The sequence below is a fragment of the Orycteropus afer genome, unplaced genomic scaffold (assembly GCF_000298275.1).
Source record: "Orycteropus afer afer isolate SDZICR_OR568_19922 unplaced genomic scaffold, OryAfe1.0 scaffold00519, whole genome shotgun sequence".
Lineage (NCBI taxonomy): Eukaryota > Metazoa > Chordata > Mammalia > Tubulidentata > Orycteropodidae > Orycteropus > Orycteropus afer.
The window spans coordinates 901,616-912,266 of record NW_006922106.1 but is presented as its reverse complement, the minus strand read 5'-3'; the positions used below and the strand labels follow the sequence as shown (position 1 = coordinate 912,266).

General features: G+C 47.1%; 1 protein-coding gene across 1 annotated transcript in view; it reads left to right on the top strand.

Annotated features, from left to right (window-relative positions):
• The first annotated feature begins 6,616 nt into the window (after positions 1–6,616).
• Positions 6,617–10,651, top strand: part of CD99L2 (CD99 molecule like 2) — a 36,511-nt gene continuing 32,476 nt past the window's right edge. Inside the window, exon 1 of the mRNA XM_042782925.1 lies at positions 6,617–6,632. Within this exon, the coding sequence (XP_042638859.1) occupies positions 6,617–6,632 (16 nt within the window). The remainder of the gene's footprint in view (positions 6,633–10,651) is intronic.

Sequence of the window (10,651 nt, the reverse complement as noted above, 5' to 3'; positions counted from 1 at the left end):
GCTAATGATCGTGAGCATTTCTTCATATGTTTGTTGGCCACCTGAATATCCTCCTTGGTGAAGTGTCTATTCATGTCTTCTGCCCATTTGTTAATTGGATCGTTTGGTTTTTTTTTTTTTTGGTGTTGGAGTTTTATATAAATTCTAGAGATAAGTCCCTTGTCAGATATGTCATTGCCAAATATTTTTTCCCCATCTGCAGGTTCTCTTTTGACTCTTGGAGAAGTCTTTGTAATCATGTAACAATTTAATTTTCAAAGGCCCCATTCATCTAGTTTCTCTTCTGCTATTTGTGCATTTTGAGTTATGTTTGATAGTCTATTTATGCCATAAATGAGGGCCCCTAAACTTGCCCCTCGTTTTCCTTTGAGGAGCTTTATAGTTTCAGGTTTCACGTTTAAGTCTTTGATCCCTCAGGAGTCACGAACTGCCAACCTTGTGGTTAGCAAGGTGCTTGAACCACAGCACCACCAGAGCTCCGTGAGGCAAACCCGTAGAGACAGAAAACAGATGTGTGGTTTCCGGGGGCTGGAGGTAGAGGAAAATGGGGTTTGCTTCTGTTTGGGATGATGCAAAATCTTTTGGAACTGCATGGTGATGGTTGTCCAACATGGGAATGTAATTAATGTCACTAAATCGTACCTGAAAAATGGCTACAATGGCAATGTTTTTTTTTTTTTCAAAATAGACTTTTACATCAGTCGGTCACTTGGATGCCTCTGCAGTGTCTTACCTTTGATCATGTGAAACAAATGTGAGATATAAACCAAACCAAAAATCTTCTTGAAGAGAACCTGTGTGCGCAGGCTCCGATGGGTGGCTTTTCCACACCAGTTGGCTCGGGCTGCAGCAGCCAGGAAGCCCTGTCATTGCTTGAGGGCGGTGCCCCCTTTGCGCTCCCACCTGAAGTCCGGCCCCAAACTGCACGCGGTGCTGCGCCCCTTCTTTGGCTGTCCACACATACCAAAAAGAACATTCCAACCAGGGAGGGATGCCCAGGGCGCTGGTCAGGCTGTGGGCTCGCTGACAACCAGCTCCTTTCAACAGAACTTCCATGGCTGGGAAGCTGTGGGGGGGGGGGGAGTAGGGAAGGAACCTCATTATGCAAATTTTGATCTTAAAGCTTTATTCGTATGTTTCCTGGCAGGCTGTTCTTTAATCTCAAGAGCAAGATTGCTCAGAATTACCATATATTCTAGTTAATTGCATTAAAATGATAGCAAAGGTTGTTTTGGCTATAATCAAGAGTGATTTTGATTAATCCTTGTAAAATCAAATACCTCACCAGCAGCAGTCTTTTCTTTTCTCCTCCCTGCTTCTTCTCAAAGGCCCAAGATGCAAACATATTTGAAGGTTTGTTTTTTTTTTTTTCCCCACATCTACTTGCTTATAGATAGGAGCGCTGGTGGTACAGTGGTTAGGGCATTCGGCTACTAACCAAAAGGTCAGCAGTTCGAAACCACCAGCCACTCTGTGGCAGAAAGATGAGGCAGTCCTCTTCTGTCAAGATCTTCCATCAAGATCGACAGCCTTGTAAACCTTCTAGGGCAGTTTCATTCTGTCCTATAAGGTCACTAGGAGTTGAAATCGACTTGATGGCAGTTTTTTTTTTTTTCTTTTTTGTTTGTTACTTATACAGTCTTTTTTTTTACAATGCACCTGTCATCATATCGTTTACTGGTTTAATAGTTTCCCGTGGCAGTTAGGATGCTATTTTTCAAAAAAATGTGTTAGGTTTTTGGTGAGAGGTTGCATACTAAGTTAGGTTACCATTGCACAGTGTGTACACACATTGTCCTGTGACGTTTGGTACATTGTTCCCAGTGTCCACATTCTCTTTCATCGGGTTCCGCTGGGTCTGTTTCTAGTTTCCCTTCTGCCCTATGTTTTCACCTTTGCTTTACAGTCACTGTGGACTGTGGGGACTCATACGGATGGTTTTTAATAGAGCCCCGTTGTCACAGGTGAGAGCCTTTATTTTGTGTGCCAGTCTCCTCTTTTGCTAAAAGGTGACCTCAAGGGATTGTTTTGGTTCAGGATTTAAAAGAGTATCTCAGAGCAATAGTCCCGGAGAGTGCCCCAGTCACAACTGGTTCAGGAGTCTGGACTTTTAAAGAATGTGAGTTAATGGTCCACTTTTTTCTCCCCAGTCTTTCGTGGCCTGATCAGAATGGTTGTATTCATAGTCTTTTTTTTTTTTTTTTTTGCTTTAACAAATAATTTATTTTCTCACAGTTTAAGAGGCTAGAAATCTGAATTCACAGTGCCAGCTTTAGGGGAAGGCTTTCTGTCTCCTGGCTCTGGTGGAGTTTTCTTGTCTCCTTTCAGTATCTGTGGGCCTGGTATTCCTTGGAGATCTCCATGTGTCTGGCATCAGTCTTCCCCTGGGTCTAGGAGCTTCCTAGCACAGGGACCCCAGGTCCAAAGGATGTGCTCTGTTCACAGCTCTTCTTTTTTGGTGGCAGTGGGTCCCTCTGTCTCTGCTCAGTTAGGTAGACATTTTTTTTCCCTTTAAGAGATTTATTATTTTTTTAAAGGAATTGTGAGGAAAGAAAAAAACATGAGACAGGAGAAAAAGTATGGACTAGAAAATAAATACAAATGTAAGCCATTTTGTGAACTGTTTAATAAGCACAGCACACTATGCAGAGAAAGCCCTGTACAAGAACGGCATGAGAAAAAGTCAGAGATGTGGAGATGCTCTCTTAGCAAGGCTGGAGGTTCTAGTCTCTGTTGTCTTGGGTTTCGGCTGTGGCCCTTGTTTGGGGCAGGATCCCAAGGTGTGTGAACAGTGCGTGCTTTCCCAAATTTGACAGAAGTGTGGCCCCATGGCACTATTAGAAGTTGAGGAGGTGCTTAGTTTCACGTCACATTGCTACTCAAGTTTCTTCCTACGATGCAGTGCCAACTGGGGTTGTACTTCTCATCAGACTTCTTTCCAGTGTCCTATTTCTCCAATGCCTGAGCAGCACATGCCACTGAGTCCTGTGGCGTCTCTTCCAACACATCTGCATTTTTGATCACGGTCTGTTGGTAGTACATGGTTACCAGGGAACAGGGACTGCTCCGGTCTCCTGGGAGAGGAGTTAGAGCGGCTAAAGCCCGGGGGGATCTGCAGTCGCTACTAAAGCCATAGTCATTTTCAACAAAATGACGTTTGTTGAACAAAATGACTGTATGAATATATCACGTTTTGTCTATCCATCCACCTGGTGTTGAATGTGTCTTTTAAAAATATTTAAATAGGAGTTAAGATCTGGGTACGGACTACCCCTAACTCCTTGCACTGTTGCTTTGCAATAAATAATTTTCTCTCTTCTCAAAAAAAAAAAATTTTGAATAAGCATCACTATACTTCTAGCACCGTCATCTTGATAAGTGGGGTGACTTATCTGTGGGGTACAGGCCTAGACTAGAAATTCATCAAAAGCTTAGATCCTGCTTGAGACAAACAAAAGAACATTTGAAATTTGTTCTTTTGGAGGTTCTTAAGCTGGATACAGAACCCAACTTAAGGCTGGCCACAATCCTCCTTGTGATTAAAGACCCAGGCTCGGCGACCAAAGGCGCTTCACGGGAGCCATCAGGGGTCTGGTCAGAACACACTCACTGCTGTATGTAACTCTGTTTGTTTTGTTTGCTTTTGACATTTCACCATGTTTTATTGTGATAAACAAACCCAGACACACGTAGACACACATGTAATGGGACATTTGCTCTTTCAGTATTTTTTATGTGTACAATTCAGTGATGTGATTTATTCACCGTGTTGTGCAGTGATCACCGCCATCCATTGCCTTAACAGAAGCTCCGTGCCCCCTAAGCAGTGACTGCCCCTGGTAATCACTAATGAACTGTGGTCTCTATGCATTTGCCATGGGCAACTCTTCTGTGATTAGCTTCTGCCAGGAAGTCTTCTCAAGGATGCCTCAGTGGGCTTTACTCAAAGGAGGACGTCTTCCTAGGACGCCACCTCTGCCCCCTTACCCTTTAAAACCCTGGCTGCAAAGTAGGATCTGGGACTTTTTGAAACATGAGCTTGTAATTTTAGAACAGTTTTAGAATTACTGAAACATGGCAAAGGTGGTACAGAGAGTGCCTCCACCCTACCCTGTTCCCCTACTAGAAACCTGCTACGTTGGCATGGTACATTGGTCACAACTGATGAACCAGTATTGACATGTTCTGTTAACTCAGGTTCCCCCTTGATTCCGACTTCCTTACTTTTCCACTAATGACCTTCTTCTGCTCCGGGGTCTCATGTCCTCATTGGGTATTTTGCTTCTGAGAATTATTGGGCTGAATGATCAAGAATTCTCAGATTGGAGTTCGCCTTGTCTTCGGGTTGTCCATAGCCTGAGTTGTCGAAGGGTTCCTAAATTGGATAAAAATAAATACAAATAAAACCACTACTCAAATTGCAATATAGGTTTCTCTTATTTTTCCTGTTGCTACTGTATCAGTAGGAGCTCCGGTGGCAGAGCATTTGACTGCTAACCAGAAGGCTGGTGGTTCAAACCCACCAGCCACTCCTCAGAAGAAAGGTTGGGCAATCTACTTCCGTAGTGATACTGCCTTGGAAGCCCAAGGAGGGGTCGCTATGAGTCAGGTCCGACTCGATGGCAGTGAGTTTAAAGGAAGAACGTCACCTGAAAATGGGACTGCGATCAACCTACTTTTTCATGAGTATTGCAGTAATTCACAAGAGTGGCAAACTAAGCTCCTTGTGAATAATTAAGAGTCAATACCCCCTGGAAACCCCTTTTTCGTATTTTGGGTTGGAGCAACTGACCAGTGTGCTTTTCGCAGGTACATTAAAGACTGATGGCTGGACCACTACTGTTCAGCATCTCACCTTGTTCACATGCCCTGCAAGTCTGATAACTGGAGGAAGCCGTACACATGACAGAAGCATGGTGTAATGCTCACAAATGCCAAATCATAGCGAGGGCCTAATAATATACTAGGCGTGCATTACGGACCATAATTAAGGCCTTTGTCAGTCATATTACCCAATTAGAACACACATAATTGTAAGTAGGAACCTTTCTTTAAAAAAAAAGAATAATTGTTAAAGTGTGACATTACAGGGTGATCAAAATAGGATCTGGAGGTATTTCCAAATGCCTGTTGCAAAGCTGTTAGGGACAGAGGTGGGTGCTAGAACTCTTTGAAACACGCGACAACTGCTCTGGCGACTTCTCCAGGCAGAGGCCGTGCTGCTGTTGCTACACCCTGGCCCTGAGCTGGTGTCTGGCACAGGGCAGATGCTGAGGAACGACTGGTTGGCAGAAAGAGCAAGTACATAGAGGAAATGAGGGAGGCAAGTGTCATTTTCCTGTTGCTGCTGTAACAAAGTACCACAGACTTAGTGGCTTAAAGCCACATCAAGGTGTTGAGCTCCTAAGCCCTGTGAAGGTCTCCTTGTTTGCAGAGATCAGTTAAGCTAAGCTGGGGTCATACTGGAATAGGGTGGGTCCCAAACTAGCATGAAGGATGTCCATATAAAAAGAGGAGAACAGACAGACAGAAGGATGTGGTCATGTGACATTTGAGCGATGCTGCCAGCAGCCAAGGAAACTGGAAGAGGCAAGGAAGGTCTTCCTCTGGAGTCTTCACAGAGAGCAGGACCCTACCGACTCCTTGAATTTGGACTTCTAGCCTTGAGAACTGCAAGACGATACATTTCTGTTGGTTGAAGCCAGCCACTTTGTGGCACATTGTTGCAGCAACCACAGAAAACATACCCCCAAAACCCAATCCTACTGCCATCTAGGAGCTCTGGTGGTGTAGTGCCTAAGGCACTTGACTGCTAACCAGAAGGCTGGCGGTTCAAACCCACCAGCCACTCCTCGGAAGGAAGTTTGGGCAATCTACTTCCATAGTGATACCGCCTCAGAAACCCAAGGATGGGTCGCTATGAATCGGGTCTGACTCGACAGCACACAACAACAACAACACTACCGTTGAGTCAATTCCGACTCACGGCGTCCCTAGAGGACATAGTAGAACTGCCCCAGAGGGTTTTCAAGGCTGTCATCTTTACGGAATTAGACTTCTTTCTTCCAAGGAGCAGCTGGTGGATTTGAACTGCCAACCTTTCAGTTGCATACGCCCAACAAATTCCTGAAAACAGCTGCCTGGATAGCCTCCTTAGGCCATTGCAGGTGAACTGATGATGGTGGGGGTTCCGGACAGAAATGCCAGCCCTGCCTTCCGGTGAGCTGCTGAACTCAGGTGGCAATAGCTAACTCCATTTAGCAATCAGAGAAAGAGGAAACATTTGCATATTCCCTCCCAGTGCTGCAGTGCTCAGCTCCCCGCCCCCAGGGGGTTAATTACTCAGGGGGCCTTGAGCTGTAAAAGCAGACATTGGTGGAGACAATTGTGTAGAGATGTTTGTCAAACTGACCATAGGACCAGTGAGTTTGTCCAGTGGATTTCCCTCAGGCCGCCCTCAGGAATGCTTCCCTGGCAGGCGGGGGTGGGGCGTGGGGTGGGCTCCCTGCATGGGTGGGGTGTGACTTTGTTTGCTGATCTGCCAGTTTTCCTTTGATTCATCCCAGGCCCTAGTGGGCCCCCGCCACAGGGCAGGGAAAATGCCCGTGTTAGCGCCATGGCGGTTGCCTCCAGTGAGGTCTTTGTCATCTTAGGGTGGAGTGACCTCACAGGACTCCTTGTAGGTTCAGTGCAGCTGGGCCCTTCACCCCGCGCCCACAGTTGGCTCATGTTCTCTGACCCCCAGCCATCAAGGGGCTCGTGGCACAGTGGCATTGCTGACTCATGATTTGACTGTCGGCTCCGAACTGGGTTCTGGTCCATGTTACAGTGGCCTTCCCCTGGTTTGTTAGTGGGCCAGTCTCCTTTCTGGAGGAGCTGCTCTCTGGACGCAGGCACGAGCCCAGGTGACAGGCAGGTGGGTGGCACCCTCGCTGTCCTGGACAAACTTAAGAACAGTGTGGGTATTTATGGCACTTCCATTAAGATGAACAAACTGGGACGCAAAACACTGGGATGACGCATCTGGAGTTCCCCACCTTGGAGTCAGAGATGTCCCCCATGTGGGTTTTATAAAATTGTGCTAGATATTTGTGTAACACAACATGTACCATTTCAACAGTTTTGCCATGGACAATGCAGTGGCGTGAATTACATTCGTCACGCTGGGTGCCCATCACCATGCTGTGTTCTTATTTATCCGCTGAAAAGGTCAACATTTAAAAATCTGAAAACTGAAGCAGCTGAGATGTGTATTTATTCAAATTTGGATCATACTGGCCCCACTTCAAGAGAATCGAAAGCTGCTTGCATGTGCAGATAAGAGTAAGGACACTGGAAGGAAAAAGGGACTAGAGGCCAACGGAGGGCAGGGGCACTTGAGAGGGCCCATCTGCTTGCTTGCAGCCAGGGCTCCTGGTCACTGTCGCCGCTGCAGTTCTTGTCCCGCAGCTGGGAGCAGACACACTCCTCTGCAGATACAACTTTGCTCTCGGCCTGAAAGGCAAGCAGGGATGTGTCACAAAGTCACTTTGGTGCTCTGTCCTCATACTTCCATGGAAACACATCAGAGGCTCTCCTGGCACCAACCAAAAAACCAAACTCACTGCCGTGGAGTCAGATCCGACTCATAAGACTCCTCCTTCCGACTCCTAACGACCCCTCCTTAGGTTTCCGAGGCGGTATCACTACGGAAGTAGATTGCCCCCTCTTCCTTCCAAGGAGTGGCTGGTGGGTTTGAACCGCCAGCCTTCTGGTTAGCAGTCAAGTGCCTTAGGCACTGTGCCACCAGCGCTCCCACAGGGACATCAAAGCAAATAAACCTGTGGGGAGGGCCTCCTCTCCTCCAGGCCTGTGCTCGGCCTTGGCATGGAGACACCGAGGCGCACTGCCCAGGGCGGGGCTGTCCAGTGGAACTTTCTGCAGTGATGAGACAGGGTCTCTGTCGGCGCCATCCACCAGCCATTTGGGGTGATCGAGTACTTGACATGTGGCAAGTACGACTGAGGAGCTGGCTTTTAAAATCGATTGACTTGTAACGGATTTTAGTTGAAACAGCCACAAGTGGCTCATGGCCTCCGCGTTGGACAGCGCGAGTCTAGAGAGGATGAACAGAAGCGCCTGCTGGTGCTGGGCAGGGTGTCAGGAAGGACTGGGCGGCGGGTGGGCAGCACGGAGGGAGTTAGCAATTAATCCAGTCCATCTGAAGGGCTACTTGGGGCTCTCAAGGCTCTGACATTTCGGCTAAGGCCTCGGCAGATGCTGGCTCACAGCCAGTCCATGACAACATTCTCTGAGAAGGGCCCTTAGGGTTAGATGCTGTCACCGTGGGTTGGGTTCAGTATGAAGCCAAGCTTGTGTTCCCTCCCAAAGGAACAGAACCCACTTCAGTACAGACCTTCGGCTCTGGGGTCAGGGTCGGGGGTGGTGGCCGTGGCCCAAACCAGCATTTTCCATCTTAAATGGTTTTTCGCAAGGAGCTGCCCAAGCCCTTGAGAAATGGGTAGATTTCCAAAGCTCTGCTCTGTCTGACAAGGACATTTTCAGACAGCGATTACCAGCTGGAGATGTGCTCTTTCAATTAAAAGGAATTCTTGGTGGCCCTCTGTGGCTGACTGAGGTCCCCTTCCTGCTGGATACAGGGCTGTGGGGCTTGTGCATTGAGACCATGGCGAATCGGCCACTTCCCCACGGGGCCTGGGAGAGGGTCATTAACACGAGGACTCCCATCTGCCTGCGTCCCAAACTGACTTGCTCAGTTCGTGATTACAGGAAAGGGGTACAGAATGATGCCTCTGTTGTAGACCGTTTGAGGGCTGGCGTCTCACGAGACTATCCCTATCTTGACTTGAACAGCCTGGTTTGGCTGTAGGCTCGGGATCTCGACGGACACTGAATGGTTTTGTCCAGAATGGTTTGGAGCTGTTCAATCAAGGCCGACGAGGGATTGATGAAAACCGAAACATCGTGTCCTATTGCTCTTAACTCTTACTTGATGACATGTGGCAGGATGTGGCAGCGAACAGTAGGAGGATGGCGAGGCTAAAATGGCTTGTAACTTGTGCGAGATGTTATTTGGAGGAATCTACTCTTGCAGTGGTGAGACTCCATCTCACGGACTTTGGCCACGTTATAAGGAGGGGCCGGTCCCTAGAGAAGGACATCATACTTGGTAAAGTACAGGGTCAGTGAAAAAGGGGAAGACCCTCAATGAGTGGCTGCAACGATGGGCCCAAATACAGCAAGGATTGGGAGGCCGGCGCAGGACTGGGCTGTGTTTCGTTCTGTTGCACGTCGCGTTGCTGTGAGTCAGAGCCGACTCGGTGGCACCTAACCATAACCCTTGCAATGCTTGGATGAGAAAATAGGGATAGAGTTTGTGAAGGAAGCCCCATCGGGATGCAGCACTTTTCTTCTTATTATTATTAAGGAGCTCGAGTGGCACAGTGGCTAAAGCATTCGGCTACTAACCAAAACAGCCAGTGGTTCGAACCCACCAGCCACCCCACAGTAGAAAGGTGAGGCAGTCTGCTTCTGTAACGGTTTACAGCCTTGGAAACTCTATGGGGGCAGTTGTACTCTGTCCTGCAGGCTCATTATGAGTTGGAATCAACTCAGTGGCAGTGGGTTTGAGTTTATCATCATCATCATCATCATCATCATCATCATCATCACTATAAGAGATATGTGTGCACATGATCAAAAGTAAGATGGCAAAGAAGGGTTTAAAATAATAGGAAAATGTCCCTTCTCCCTCCCCTGACCTCTTTTCTCATTCCCTAAACATAATCACTGTTACCAGTTTCCTTGTGTAAACTTCCAGAAAATTTATATGCATATAGATATGGACATATATAAAAACCAAACCAAACTTACGGCATCGAGTCAATTCTGACTCATAGTGACCCCGTTTGGGTTTCCAAGGTGGTAAATCTTTACGAAGTGGATTGCCCTGTCTTCCTTCCATGGCATGCCTGGTGGGTTTGAACCTCCGACCTTCTGGTTAGCAGTCCAATGCCTTAGGCACTACACCACCAGAGCTCCTTTGGACATACACATGCGTGGCAAAGTACTTCTCGGCACCTCTCTCCCATGTCATTATAAAGCTTACTTCACTCTTTTTGGGAGCTCTGGTGGTATAGTGCCTAAGACATTTGACTGCTAACGAGAAGACTGGTGGTTCAAACCCACCAGCCACTCCTCAGAAGGCAGGTTGGGCAATCTACTTCTGTAGAGACACTGCCTCAGAAACCCAAGGAGGGGTCGCTATGAGTCGAAATCAACTCGACGGCAGTGAGGTTCTGTTTGAACGGACTGTCTCTTGGTCTGTGTAAAGGTTCCTCATGAGCACAATTAAATGCTCTAGAATTTCCGTTCTTCACAATGTTATCCATAATTTGTTATAACCCACACAGTCAGATGCCTTTGCATAGTCAACAAAACACAGGTAGACATCTTTCTGGGATTCTCCACTTTTAGCCAAGATCCATCAACAGTTACATCCCACGTTGTATGTCTTCTTCTGAATCTAGCTTGAATTTCTGGCAGCTCCCTGTCACTGTACTGCTACGACCATTTTTGAATTATCCATTTATCATGATGCTGCTTATTAGTCCAGTTGTGAGGATTTTTGTTTTCTTTATATTGAGGTGTA